The sequence below is a fragment of the Mercenaria mercenaria genome, chromosome 16 (assembly GCF_021730395.1).
Source record: "Mercenaria mercenaria strain notata chromosome 16, MADL_Memer_1, whole genome shotgun sequence".
In the NCBI taxonomy this organism is placed as follows: Eukaryota; Metazoa; Mollusca; class Bivalvia; order Venerida; family Veneridae; genus Mercenaria; species Mercenaria mercenaria.
In genome coordinates this window covers 16870268-16886339 of record NC_069376.1, presented here as the reverse complement: position 1 = coordinate 16886339, position 16072 = coordinate 16870268, and the positions used below count along the sequence as shown (strand labels likewise).

Here is a 16072-nt window from a genome sequence, read left to right as displayed (position 1 = left end):
ATTCAATATCAAACAAATATTAAATGCTCCTTTTCCAAGAGGGCACGACACTTAGTATGTCTTTAGTATGCTTAGTATGTCTTAGTATGCTGCAGTTTTTGGTAAATTTTTCCCAATAATATAATTTGTTCAAATTTTGTAGGCAAATTGTCATGTTAGAAACAGAATTATGAAAAAAACGTCGAAGGTCACCATGCTTGTTCAGGAGTTATCTACCCTTGAATATGCAAATTTGAAGAAAAATCCAGTTTTAAGGGTAGAAAATTCCTAAACAAGCACGGTGACCTATGATTGTTTTTGCATTTTGCATTTTTATGTTTCAAACATGAAACTGCGTTCATTTACAAAGTTTGAACAAATTCTATAATTCCATCGCTCATACATGACAATGCAGCAAGTGTCTTTAAAATGTTCTTCGCTTGGTTTTAAGTATATGCTTGTTTCTTTTAAAGAATGGTTTGGTCAAATGATTAACCTTATATAATTGCATAGTATGATTTCATTGAAATCTAAATGTTATTTTAAAATATCATATTGTAGAGTGTATATGTTAAGATATCAAAAATATATATTCAGTAATATTTGAGATATTGGAGAAATAACATACTATGGGTTTGCTGTTTTGTTAAGTATATAATATTATACCAAATCAAATAAAAAAAATCATGAAATAGTTTTATTATAATATTAAAGACTGCAATATTTTACTAAACATGCGGGACCACCATGGCCGAGTGGTTAAGGTCTCCGGCTTCAAACCACTTGCCTCTCATCGATGTGGGTTTGGGCCTCACTCGGGGCGTTAAATTCTTTATCGTGAGGAAGCTATCCAGCTGGATTACGGAAAGTCGGTGGCTCTACCCAGGTGTCCACTCGTGATGAAATAATGCACAGAGGGGCACCTGGAGTCTTCCTCCGCTATTAAAGCTGGAAAGTCGCCATATGTCCTATAATTGTATCGGTGCGACGGTAAAACTCAACTAAAAAAACAAACTTTTTAAAATGTGTGTTTGTAAGAAATATATTTTTGTAAAATAATCCAGTTAAAAGCCGTATTGTAACAACCTGTTCTTTAAAATGACTTTTAACATTAAGTATTATCAAAACATGTTCTAAATATAATATTTATCTTTATTGTTAATCTAGTTTCATCTTTGGTCAACGTAAACCGACCATTCTAACACGGCTCGATTCGACTTCCAGTTAAACAAAGCGATAAGCAACGGTTGCGCGGACAGGTAAGAGACCATTATGACGTCAATTACTCTTCGGGTAAATGAAGTCCAGCACAATATTTATTAACATATTCTAACACGACCAGCAAATAACCTACATACATGTAGATCAAAAATCATACATGTAGAGCATTATTCTGCAATAAACCACCCGCGTGCAATGACGTCATCCGATCCAGGTGCGTAGCACGGTAGTAAAAAGTAGTTACCAGTTTTTCTAACACTGTTTGTACTAGTATGTCTTGTTAGAATCGGAATAACAAGTTCCCAAGTGTAATTTATCGTAGAATAACCCGAGTTTTTCGTTCTTATGCGAAACAATAAATCACTCAGGCCTACGGCATTCGTGATATAATCTTACGCATAAGAACTCAATTTAAACCTCGGGTTATTCTACGATAAAAGACGTTTTGGAACTTATTAGTTCTTAGTTTTAAGGAGCATGTCAGAATAAAAAGAATCAGGCCTTCTTGTGATTTGTCGTCTAATTTATTGCGGTTTATCGTTCAGGTGCTTCGGTATTTAACCACTCGAGTTAACTTCAAGATCTGAACTCTGAACCGTGTTAAATCAGACGATAAATAACTTGAAGCCGTCTTGATTATTTGTTACATAAATAATAATGGATTTAATAACAGTAATTGGCCAAGTGTGCGGTTCATTCCCAAATCAAGTCACATGTCTGTATTGACTGTCGGCTAATTTCGCATTTTGCGAAAGCAATTTTACCATCCTCCGTTTTTTTTTAGAAAACCGACGAAAATACCGAATTGTCTATCGAAGATACGTAATCACACGGAAATATCCGAGTGTCTTTACGGATTCGTTGCTTTTAAAAGTTTGCTATTAACGTCACAACGTCACATATTGTATTATGTTCAAGATATCAACCTTGACTATTATATGTTAATAATTTCACGCTTATTTAAAAAAAGAAAAAAGAAAAAAGAAAAAACGTTTTGCAAATATTTTGAACATCGCTTCGTTCTTCAGGTAAGCGACTTAGGGAGAGTTTCTCTGCTTTGATAACATATTCTGGACCAGTAATATCTGGCAGTGTACTGATCAGGTAAATAGTAGATGACTTACTAAAATCAAGCTGCGAAAACTATGCTGGAATACTACTACACGACAATGTTAAGAATAATTGCCGCCATTTTAATCGCAGGTACATATTATTTTTATATTTACAAAGATTTGCTAAAAAGTATAAAACACAATATGTTACTCTTTAACATAAATATTATGATTATATGGCAATAATTTATTTCATAATTCATATATTTTATGCTTACATTTATATGTGAGTGGTTGGTAAATATTCGTAGAAATGAAGACATATATTTCATATTTTTACTCATAGAAGAAACAGTTACCGGTTCCTTAGTTAACACAAACAATAATAATATTTATGTCGTCGGACAGGTCTGTTAGCTTTTTGTTAATGAAATAAGACAAATTTTGATTTGTCCTCTACAACCACCGATGGATGAAATACGTTGATAAAATAGTAAACATTGTTACAAAACAAATATATGTATTTAGAAAAACATATGCACCGAATTACATGAAAAAATCTTCAATTCTAGATCAGATGCACTTCCATTTTGTAAATGGGCAAAGTATTCGTCGCCCATCCAATTCTGACAATAAAAACGAAATGAATGGTCATGACAGGCTTTTATACGAAAACTACGGGGATAATTACGAAGGCCATTTGAGTTCTGGAAACCGAAACCAAGGCGGTGTTAACAACCCAGACAACAATGGTTTTGAATCGAACAAAGGCAATATGGGGTCTGGTCTTGGTGACAGACCGAACTACGGTTTTCAAGAAGGCAAAACTGGTTCTGGGAACCCAAGCAAAGATGACATGACATATGGAGACACAACCGAAGGCGATTCAAATTATGATTATGAATATCCAAATATGGATGGTATTGGCGATAAAACGAGCGATGATTTTCAAGATACAACTCGCGATGGTTTCCGAGACACAACGAGCAATGATTTTCAAGACACAACAAGCGATGGTTTCCGAGATACAACGAGCAATGATTTTCAAGACACAACAAGCGATGGTTTCAAAGCCACAACGAGCGGCGGTTTTCAAGACACAACGAGCGATGGTTTTCAAAAGACAATGAACTATGATTTTCAAGATGTAACGAGCGAGGTCTTTCGAGATAAAATGAGCGATAGTTTTTCAGACACATCGAGCGGTGGTGTTGGAGACAGAGGTAGTGATGGTTTTCAAACCTCAACGGGCTACGGTTTTCAAAACACTACTACCGAAAGATTTCCAGATACAACAATCAATGGTATACAAGATTGAACAAGCGAAACAACAAACACAGGATTTGGAGATGAGTCATCGGCTACAACGGGACAAAGAACACCAACTATACAGGAGACTTCTACTCATATTGACTATCCCGAACCTCATACCCTGGTTGACTCTGGCTCCACTTACAAGAACACTGACAATGACGCCACTTTTTCTGGCATGGCTAAAAGCTGTACTACACATGGTCATTTGTGTCCGAGTAACTCTACTTGTAATGAAAGATATGACGTCATGTTTTGTGAGTGTAACGTGGGATTGACAGGTGAGTGACTCAAACATGTGCGTCCTTGTTTGTACGTTTGAAAAACGTTAATCTAAGTCAAGCTTTCTTCAAAATGGCTTCGAACTGACTTTTGCTTAAAATGATTTTCCTTTGAAATTGAAGTTTTGTCATCATTCGATTAATAATACATTAGAACACGAGTTTTTATTTCTAAACTATCTTAAAAATGCGAAATCAAGAAAGTATGTGCGCGTCTGGAGTCGAAACCGTTCCGAGCCGGGAATCGAACCCGGACCGCCTTGGCAACAAAAACTTTCCTACCTTTTTCATCAATACTCCTGGGAGAAAGTCGTACATAACGACCGTTAAACATAAAGCTTTATAACTATGGCAGTTTACCTCCACTACCCCGTTTGTAACGCGTTTCCTCTTCGAATGAAAAAATATTAAAAACAACTAATTCGGATAGCTCAGTGGTTTGCACACTGGCCTTCCAATCCTGAGGTCGGGGTTCGATCCCCGGCAGCTACTCGGGAATTTTCAGAAACGCTTTTCAGTGTTTCCCACCCAGCTAGAGGTGTACTGGTCAGGAACCCAGGCAATCCTTGCGTGTATCATGCTATACACTGGCACGTTAAAGAACCAGATGTCTATCGCAACGAGCTAGGCTAAGTTAGCCGGACAAGCCTGTATCTGATTTCTAATCCTCTGTGGGGCTTTGTTCACATCTGTCCCTCTGGTCAGATCGCTCTGTGCTGTAAAGAGGAGATTTCGCGCCCTGTTGCTGCAGTTGCTGTAAAGCGCCTTATGAACGTGTTTATCATGAAAAGGGCGCTATATAAATCTGGTATAAAATAATATAATAATAATAATAATAATTCTCATGTGTTTCCGTAACACATAGTCTGTCAGTAACTAAGTTTCAAAGCCTTCTTAAGAAATGTACCAATAATTTCCTGATATTTTAAAAAATAATCTTTATGATCTGGGGATCAATGCTTTTATTTTATTTTTTTATTATTTTTTTTTTTTTTTTTTTGCATAAAAACCCATCTTTTTCCTCAGTAATGGCTTATATCGTAGTTTTCGGAAAAAACTTACGAGTTGACCTGGTGAGCAACAACTGGTGAATAAGAGGTATAAATCCCGTACGATAACACAAACGATAACATGTTTGATAATTAAGATTTTTTTTTTCATTAAGGTTTAGGAGTATATCACCAAAACACAGAAATATTTTATAAATGAACAACATCGTTACCAATATTTTACCTGACCATTACATGTTCTGCCGTACTGTCACGTACTGAAAATATTCTGAAAAAGTTGTCCCCCTTTGAAAATGAATGCCATTTGTAAAGAAATAAAAATAAACAATTGCTGAAAACTGTGTTCCACCTAGTTATGTGAAATTTCAACACTCGCACGCTATTACAAATGCATCAAAACAAACATGTGTAACAGCTCCTTGAAAATGGTGAGTTTTTAAAAGCGTTTGACTGTCTGGAAGTGGGGCCTGTTTAAACAGTTCTTTTTTCGGAATTCCATGCTTATATCAGTATACTGACACTTGTTTTGTAGAGTAATATAAGTAATATACACGCTATCATTACAAAAACAACAAAACAAGTGTCAGTATACTAAAATAAACATTGAATTCCGAAAAAAAGACTTCCTAAATGGGACCCACTTCCGGGCAGTCAAACGCCTTCAAAAACTCACCATTTTCAAAGAACTGTTACACATGTTAGTTTTGATTCATTTGCAATCGCATGCGAGTGTTGAAATTTTACATAATTAAGTGGAACACAGTTTTCAGCAATTGTTTATTTTTATTTCTTTACAAATGGCGTTCATTTTCAAAGGGGGACAACTTTTTCAGAATATTTTCAGTACGGGACAGTACGGCAGAACATGTAATGGTTAAGTAAAATATTGGTAACGATGTTATTCGTTTATAAAATATTTCTGTGTTTTGGTGATATACTCCTAAACCTTAAAACGTTTCAATACAGAAAATATTTGTGTATAACATTACAGTATGCACTTAACTTCTTTTGAGTTCAACGATGCATGACAACCATAACAATCACATGCTGTCGTTTAAATTTTCGTGCGGGAGTAGTAATTACGTGCACAGTGATTGTCTTGTTAGACCTAAGATAAACAATACTGTTCGGATTACAATGCATGTATTAGAAATCTTTTACAATAAATAAAGGGTGGGTAGGTTTGGGTGGAGTGAGTTGTTGATAAGATTTTATAACACTAAAGACTGAAATAGTTTGCCAGATGTTATATATGAAATATGTCTTGGTTATATGAGAAATGTCCTTTATTTATCATCTGTTAAGGTGATGTCACTTTTTTAATTTCCGGTGAATAACAAAAAACCAAAGAATATTCAGTTCTTTCCAAAAACCGTTATATCATGATTCAACCAAATAGTTTCCTTTGTCTACCAGAAAGGAACAATTCTTATACCTTAATACTGAGATTTGATACCTTTATAACAGACAATAAACTAAAACAATAGACATTCATATGTGACGTCAGTGAGCTCAACAAAGCAATTTCAAGCACAAATATTAATGTGGAATATAAAGTAAGTTGCACATTACAATATCCGTCCAAGATACTTTCAAAAACAATGCATTTGCAGAATAGAGAGATAAAAATAAGTTTGACAGCTCGCGAAAACTAATGACAAATTTTGACAGGTATATCATGACTCATGACCTAATTAATTTTTTTCTGTTATTTCTAACTTCCAGATTGATTTTCATAAAATGGGTATTCTTTATTGTAGCTTACAACTCATACATTTAAACAATAAAAGAATATATTGTTACCTCACTGTTGTTTTGTCTATCCATCTCTCGTACGAATTCCTATTGTTTCAGTCATTTGTCAGTAATTAGAGCAACTCACAGTGTTGCAATCATACAAAACACATCCCTTGTTTTCACATAGATATTGAGGATTTATCTAATTAGCACATGTATTGGAAACACAATTTCAATACCGACTGTGTATTGTAATAATGCTAAACTATCTCAGTCGTGACGTCTCCTTAAAATCATCTGTATTTTTTTCTGTCTTTTATTGAAGCAGTTTGATTAATAGATCTATGTTCTCTATGTTCCCTATAGATCTATGTTCCCTATGTTCCCTGTAGATCTATGTTCTTAGTTCCCTGTAGATCTATGTTCTTAGTTCCCTATATTCCCTAAAGATCTATGTTCCCTATTGGTCTATGTTCCCTATAGATCTATGTTCCCTAAAGATCTATGTTCCCTATTGATCTATGTTCCCTATAGATCTATGTTCTCTATGTTTCCATTTGATCTATGTTCCCTACTGATCTATGTTCCCTATAGATCTATGTTCCCTATGTTCCCTTTTGATCTATGTTCCCTATAGATCTATGTTCCCTATAGATCTATGTTTCCTATAGATCTATGTTCTTAGTTCCCTATAGATCTATGTTCTCTATGTTCCCTATGTTCTCTATGTTCCCTGTAGATCTATGTTCACTATGTTCCCTATAGATCTGTGTTCCCTATTGATCTATGTTCCCTATAGATCTATGTTCCCTATAGATCTATGTTCCCTATTTTCCCTATAGATCTATGTTCCCTATGGATCTATGTTCCCTATAGATCTATGTTCTCTATGTTCCTTATAGATCTATGTTCCCTATGGATCTATGTTCCCTCTGTTCCCTATAGATCTATGTTCCCTATGTTTCCTATAGATCTATGTTCCCTATGTTCCCTATAGATCTATGTTCTCTATGTTCCCTATAGATCTATGTTCTATGTTCTATATGTCCAGTCGTCGAATTTAGCAGGCTGTCTATAGATCCTTAAAATGAGTTATAAAAGTGTTATCTTAATATGAACTAACCATTCATTATAATTTTTTTTATCTAGATTGATTATTTTGTTGCAGTTTCTAAATTTGAATACGTTTTGCTTATTTTAGATCAATGTATGAAATATAGTCGCAACACGTTTCAATTACAAATACAATTTTAAATCTTTTCCCTCAGTAATTTTATTTAAGCAATTTAATGAATTCTGTTTTAGTGGAAATCTTGCTATTATGCTTTTTTATTGATAATTTAGTTGTGATTTGTTATTAAATAACAAATGAATAAAGATTAAAACGTCAAAAATGAGCTATTAACTGAATTGTTTATAAAAGCGCATGGGATTATCGGAAATCTATGCAAGCTTTATATCTACTAGAATATGTATCGTTGTACCGTCGTACTCTTAAAATGACAAACAGATATAATATAGATCTACAAACATCGCCTTCCTGTCTTTGAGAGCGATCATGCCGAAATATTTTTTAAATGCTTAATAAAAAATGCGTCTTTTTAACATATCGTAATATTTAAAGGTCGAGAATTGTGTATGTGTTCTGCAGCGGACATTTATGAGCGCAATATTATTCCGCGAAGGAACGAGTGCATATTTCTCGATGCAAGTCTTTTTTTTCCGTTAGATACACATCTATACTTACAATTATCATATAAATTTATTCTAAAACCTCAGTAGCATGGAAAAATCTTTTAAACGCGACGATATGTTTGAAACACCCGATATGAAAATAGAACGTCAATATTTTTCTGGTTTCATTGAAACGTAACAGAGTTTAATCAAAGCACTGAAAGTACTGGAGGATCGATTGGCTTTGAACAACACAGATTGTACAAGATTTTGACGATTAGCATTTATCATTTATCAATTAACATTAGCTATTTGACATTGACGGAATCGGTTACCTAGCCACTGCCTTCTCCGCATGTAAAAATACGACTGTTTAATACATACTCCTCGTCAATTATTTCTCGAAACATATTTATTAGCCTCTGATCTGTTATCCGTAAGCTATACTCTGTGTACATATGAATTAAAATACTGCAAGTAACTTAAGACAGAGTCCTTTGCAATATTTTGCGTGACCGATAAAACCATAACCCGCCATCAGTATTAGCCCGTAATTGCATTCATGAATACTTTTGACCGTTTAACTGAACTTGATGCTTTTAAGCATTTAGAAACAAATTATTGTTTGATTTACTAGTACGTAATATATTTTTCAAAAAATAAAACAACATTTCTATACAAATTTCCAAAATGAAGGTCTGCAAAGCCAGCGGAAGATGTAGTCCCTGAAATAATTTCTGTTCCGTTTAGAAAACGTTTCAGCACTTTATAAAAGTGTTATCTAATCCAGTCCATATCTAACCATCCTTGGACCAATATCTCTTTTTTATAGGATAGATATCGTAATATGATGTCAGACCATTATAGTTTTGCTCGATGGTTTTAAGTCGGACCGATATCATGTCTAGGTCCGGTATCGATCAGGTATCAAACCGTCTATCCGTCACTGGGGATACTCCGTCTTTTACGCAGTTCACTGTTATTGACAAAAAACTCATCAACGTTGAAATCGGCATGCCAAACAGGTTACATTTATAACATTATTTGAGCCGTGCCATGGGAAAACCAACATAGTGGTTATGCGACCAGCATGGATCCAGACCAGTCTGCGTATCCGCGCAGTCTGGTCAGGATCCATGCTGTTCGCTAATAGTTTCTCCAATTCCAATAGGCTTTAAAAGCGAACAGCATGGAGCCTGACCAGACTGCGCGGATGCGCAGGCTGGTCTGGATCCATGCTGGTCGCATACCCACTATGTTGGTTTTCTCATGGCACGGCTCATTTTATTTAAGTTGCATTTCTTACGACATCCGCCCAATACTTGACCTTTGTTGTTTTTGATGTGTTTAACATAATTTTTTTTATATGAATGGTTAGGTACTGACTGAGGGGATTTTTAATCATATATTACACACATAACACTATGCCTAATCGTTAGGGAAAAATGGTGTGGGTCATATTTTTATATCGGGCAGACATAGCGCCTACCCGCCAATATTCCGTCTGCTGTCAATCCAATACAGGCAAACGGAGTGACACATCTATGAATAAGGCGCGGAGAATAATCAATAGTAAAGTGTAACAATACTAACATGCTGTTCAAAGTGAACCTTTGATTATAAAGTAACGTGTAATGTTCCTAGCTTCGTCATTTCATTACTGTATCAACATTTTGATGGAATACATATACATTTAAAATTTGTATGTAAACGCTAACTGACGGAATGAATAATTAAGAAAAACCAAAAGAAAACATCTATAAAATCGAACAAATATTTCTCATTCACAATATTTACAACTCACAACTTTCCCGTGTCTCGCTATGCTATGCTAATATAATCGTAAATGTATTAGCCAGAATCCAAAATAGTCGTAAATCTATTAGCCAATAAATCTATTTATATCTTCGGCGTTTGTCCGGTGACCTAGTTTTCGCGCATTAATATATTACTGCAGTCAGAACAAAAAACAACAGAAATGTATATTATACTGACTGAAAAATACGTTAAAATTGACGTTCGACAGCTGAAAATACCGTCGTGGCAAAATAATTATATTTTGGTGGTTAAATAAATGTATGGCACGGAACTATTTGTTTGTACCTACGGCACTACTTTTGTTCGGTCTGCAGTAAGGAAATTTCTACATTGTTAACTTTGGATCGATTGTGAGACAATCGATCCAAAAATGAGTATGTAATATGAAATATGATGTGCATTGTATAGTTTTACTAAGCTGAAGTAGTAAAAACACTAACCTGGTTTCCCTATGGATTGTAGGTTTACTAGTTCAAATGCATAGTACAGTTTGCTAGCTTTTTTCCTTCTGTGTCAGTATATGGCACGAATAACCGTTAATGCATTTGCTAAACAGCCGAACAGAATTTAGACTCAATTTACTTTCTTATGAGTGCAATGTTCGTATAAGAAATATAAAATGTAAGATTATTTGCAAGCAATTTCTATGTGCTCATAATTACACTGCCGGTGCCACCATGAAAGACAATGCTTTAATTATGATTGCCAGTAGCACCTTAATTTTTGTTTAGCTCCCTAATTCAGTAATTTAATTTAAGTCCGAAACCTGATGTATCTTCATACTGAAATAGATTTTTGTGAGTATTTTTTTTTAAATTCTAAATTAAGTTGTTTCATGCGGCTTTATATAATGCGTACCATCAAAATGTTCTTATTTCTAACCCTTATCCTGCTGAATTTCTATACTGAACTTTTCATCTTTCATTTTGGACAGTACCATTAACTGTTAAAAGAGGTGCTTACCAAAATATACAGATTGAATGGCGAACAGTGCAGATCATGATCAGACTGCACGGATGTGCAGGTTGATCATGATCTACACTGGTCGCAAAGGCAGAATAAATCGTGTCCAGCATGATAAGGGCTAATGCGTCAGGAATATCATATTACATTTATTCTCTGCATTACAGGTAGTAAGTGCCTAGAAACCCACCCATGTCTACAAGATATCTGGATCCCATGTACACAAGATAGAGTCTCTAGAGTGTGTCATGGCACGTGCGGTGACAAGATGTGTTTTATGGACACTTGCACGGGATGCTTTTCCAGGCTGGACGGGAAAATGGTGTGACATTCGTGACTTAGAGTCAAGTGCTTCAGCAAGATATTTCAGCGCCCAGTTACTGCTACACACAATCTTGTTTCTTTTCGCACTTGTATTTTAACATTATTCTGTTTTAAATATTCTTTATTTAGTATGTAAAACTACTCAACACGGTGCCCACAACACTGCTCTCAAATACTCACTTTTTGTGTTTTCATGTCTCTGCAGATAACCTCCTTTCTGTGTAACGGTAAAGTTTTATTAATGTAAGTAAGTAAGTAAGTAAGTAAGTAAGTAATTATGGTTAATGTGCATTAAATTTTCATGAACATAAAACTTTAAACACATAAAAACAAGCACAGGCCCAGTGGATTATATGTCACTGTGACAAACAGTTAACATATATGTTATGGAATAAACCTGCCTATTGAACAGAAAAACCTGACCAGGGCATTTATGGCCATTTTCGGTCGTTCCCGCGAAAGCTCCTTTCAGGTCTTTCCGTGGAAAAGGCTATTTCGGTAATCTATTCCAAATAGCCGTAGACAGGAAAATTACGAATAGAGACGTCCCATGTCGGGCGGACGAGTAGGTTTGTTATTTGACATATATTTACATAACAAATAATCAAGACCTTCGAATGGTTTGTCGCTTGATTTACGTGTTCAATTGTGAGCACAGTCCAGGAACACAAAAATGTTTTGAGCACAGATCCAAATTCTTTCACAGAATTTATGGTCGTTTTTTTTTTTTTTGGTTGTAGTCGACAGCTGTACGCATTTTGAAATGATTTTTTTTTCATTTACGTACGTACGTCAGATATCTTGCCTTTTGATAATGAAAAATATATAAAACGCTGCATGCAGTTTGATAAAACAATACTTCTTGTTGAAAGAATACTTGAAATTTACTCCATTTATAGACTTGTAAGTGTTAAGGCCATTTGTGTCGTCTTTGAATCTTATAAACCACTGAAATATATTTCATAAAACTAGCATCGATACTTAACCAAATCAGGACTACATGCATAGTGCACAACTAGGTCACTAGGTCGCACTTGAGAGATTAAATCACAGACATATCAAATTTGTGTTTTCTCCATATCTTCTTATATAACTGCAGGAAAGATTTTCATAAAAATAACAACGCTTGTTAACATATTCATTGAGTGATGCCTATTGCACAGCTTAGGTCATTGGGTTCAAGGTCAAACCTAACCCTTATCATGCTGGACACGATTGATTCTGTCTTTGCGACAGTGTAGATCATGATCACCCTGCACATCTGTGCCGTCTTATCATGATCTACACTGTTCATTCAGTTATTCGCCATTCAGTTAGTATCTTTTTAGTAAGTACCTCTTGGCAGTTGGTACTGTCCAAATTAAAAAATGGACAAGTTCATCATAGAAAATTAAAACTAGCACGGTATGGGTTAAAGACCAAAAGCCATGAACACAACATTTTACTTACGCTTTATCAAAGTTTTCATGGGACATTCATCACCTATAGTGATAGCTAAAGTTTTTTAAAATGTGTTAAGCTTTTATTTTTATTATCTATATTCATATATCGTTTTCAGTATTATGTATTGTTTTCAGTATACAAAAGTAGATTTCTGTGTACATTTCCAGCTTAGTATTATTTCTATACTTAAGTCTTTAGATTGCGCATCTAGAGAGAAAACTTGTAAGTATTAATTAATTCAGGATATTTTCAGTCTTTGAAATAATAAATTGTATTTAAAGAACAATGTACCTTAGTTACGGTTCATGTACTACAAAAACCCACTGTATAACAATTTAATGAAGTTATAAATGGCTGGCATGGGTACAAAAGACAATTATTTCGTATTTTTAAAACAATGTTGGCTTATCTAAATATATGTAACTCCACCAGATTTACCTGAATAGTTTTTACATCATTGCTTTTGTATGTAAACAAATCAGTGTATCGAATTCGAATTTCATTATCATATCAATGTACTAAGCTTGTCTATTGTCTTCTTGTGGTTTATCAGTGTTTACTATACATAAACTATTACAAGTCTGACTTTAAGCTAGTTTGTTATCTTGTCTAAACCTAGCGTTGAAAATGACCTTATATCCTTTCCGCAGCCTTAACGTACTAAAACGTATTAGCGTCTGATGGCCCTTTCACGCTTCCGTAGAAACAACATTTATTACACGAAACTTATTTTGAAAATATTTTTGAAATGTCTAGGTCTGCAGCTCTCAAATGCGGTTATATCTTACATCTGAGGCATATAGTGACACTCTCAGACAACATCAAAAATGACACTTTGAGCGATTTGATGAAGTTCCAAAATTATCAATGTACCCTTGGTCCGTTACGGACCCCTGTCTACGCGCATACATTTAGACGGGGTGACCCCTACGCGTGACCCCTGACTATCTACGAATCAAAATGCGGCTTTCGTTTTCAAGTTTAGCATTTCTACTTTCATTTTATTTACTTCCGGAAATAGCTGAAGGTCGAGTGACGTCATTTTCTGTGTTGTCAAAAACATACATATGCCTGGCGAGATTGCATAAATATGTGCTGGCCGTCCTAAGGTTATTAGAGAAATCATTTTTTATCTAAAAATCAGTGCTTTTTCGACATTTTTAACACGTCTGCACGAAAACTGACGTTTGAGACAAAAATGGCTAAACTAAAATGCATTTTAGGAAATCTGTATATATGTTTCTCCACCGAGTGCCTACATAACATTGAACCATCGAATGGTCTACTTTACACGTGCTTAAGTTGTACATATTCCTGTTTCTACCACTGAGTGTTTGAATGACCTACCTCACTTATGAAATGATTTTTTTCGGAGTTCATGCGAAATGAACGACAGTATAGGATCGGCAAATTAAACATGAATCGTGTTCATTTCGCATGAGCTCCGAAAAAAACATCATTTCTTATATTTACATTATATTTCCTTTCCATTTGTAAATAAAGCTATATTATTAATTGCCGCAATTGTGACACATTCTGTTGCAGTTAACATTAAAATCAGCTTCTACTGCGACGTCGTCTAAGAAACGTTCTCCCTGACTTTACGCGATCGTCGTAAAAACAGCGGCCCATTATCACTAAACAGCGTTGTGGTAACTTTTGCGCCTTTCCTTTTGTTGTTCATACAAACTGAACGTCATAATTTTCAATTGAAAGAATAGGGCGAAGAAAATAATCTGAGCAAAACATATTTGGCATTGCACTTAACGACTTAACGACACTTGGTCAGAATGTTAAACTTAATGATCTGTAGCTCAAGTTCGAATCTTGGTAATCTGGAGTCAAAAGCTAGGTCACCAAGTCAAATCAAAGGACAAGCTAGTTAACACTCTAGAGGCCACATTTATGATCATATCTTAATTAGACTTGGTCAGAATATTAATCTTGATGATCTTTAGGTTAAGTTTAAATCTGGGTCAGGTGAAATCAAAAACTAGGTCACAAGATCATATCAAAGGAAAAGCTAGTGAACACTCTAGAGGCTACATTTTTAAAAATTTCTACATGAAACTTGGCCAGAATGTTAACCTTGATGATCTTTATGTCAAGTTTAAATCTGGGTTAGGTGAGGTTAAAAACTAGGTCACCAGGTCAAATCAAAGGAAAAGCTTGTTAACACTCCAGAGGCCACATTTATGACCATATCTTAACGACTCTTGGTCAGAATGTTAAACTTAATGATCTGTAGGTCAAGTTCTAATCTTGGTCATCTCGGGTTTAAAAACTAGGTCACCAGGTCAAAGCAAAGGAAAAGCTAGTTAACACTCTAGAGGCCACATTTATGATTATATCTTAATGACACTTGGTCAGAATGTTAACCTTGATGATCTTTAGGTCAGATTAAGATCTGGGTTAGGTGAAATCAAAAACTAGGTCACCAGGTCAAATCAAAGGAATAGCTAGTTAACACTCTAGAGGCCACATTTTTGACCATATCTATTGAAACTTGGTCAGAATTTAATATTAATGATCTTTAGGTCAAGTTTAAATCTAGGTCAGGTGGGGTCAAAAACTAGGTCACCAGGTCAAATCAAAGGAAAAGCTTGTTACACTCTAGAAGCCACATTTATGACTGTATCTTCACGAAACTTGGTCAGAATGTTAATCTTGATGATCTTTAAGTAAAGTTCGAATCTGGGTCATGTGGAATGTGACCTACTGACATATTTTCTTGTTTTTAGCTCACCTGAGCAATGCTCAGGTGAGTTTTTCTGATCAATCTGATCAATCGATGTCCGGCGTCCGTCGTCTGTCGTCTGTCCGTCAACATTTAGCTTGTGTATGCGATAGAGGCTGTATTTTTCAACTGATTTTCATGAAATTTGGTCAGAATGATTACCTCAAATCTAAGCCGAATTCGAAAATGGGTTATCTGGGGCCAAAAACTAGGTCACTAGGTCAAATCAAAGAAAAACCTTGTGTATGCGATAGAGGCTGTATTTTTCAATTAATCTTCATGAATTTTGTCAGAATGATTACCTTGATAAAATCTAGGCCGAGTTTGAAAATGGGTTACCTGGGGCTAAAAACTAGGTCACTAGGTCAAATCAAAGAAAAACCTTGTGTATGCGATAGAGGCTGTATTTTTCAATTAATCTTCATGAATGTTGGTCAGAATAATTACCTTGATGAAATCTAGGTCAAGTATATGGGCCATCTGGGTTCAAAAACTAGGTCACTAGGTGAAATCAAAGAAAAT

The 16072-nt window shown here is 35.0% G+C and overlaps 2 protein-coding genes across 2 annotated transcripts in view; one reads left to right on the top strand and one right to left on the bottom strand.

The window, feature by feature from the left end:
• The window catches only part of LOC123540439 (phosducin-like protein 3), a 478889-nt gene that overhangs the window by 370477 nt on the left and 92340 nt on the right, over nucleotides 1–16072 (bottom strand). The window lies entirely within an intron of this gene.
• Nucleotides 2896–3570, top strand: LOC128549252 (uncharacterized PPE family protein PPE16-like). The gene has a single exon (XM_053525782.1). It carries the CDS (start codon nucleotides 2896–2898, stop codon nucleotides 3568–3570), a length of 675 nt encoding a protein of 224 aa, XP_053381757.1.

Bases quoted from the DNA above. Each gene is read 5' to 3' on its own strand.
- LOC128549252 (XM_053525782.1), top strand. From the start codon at position 2,896: ATGAATGGTCATGACAGGCTTTTATACGAAAACTACGGGGATAATTAC.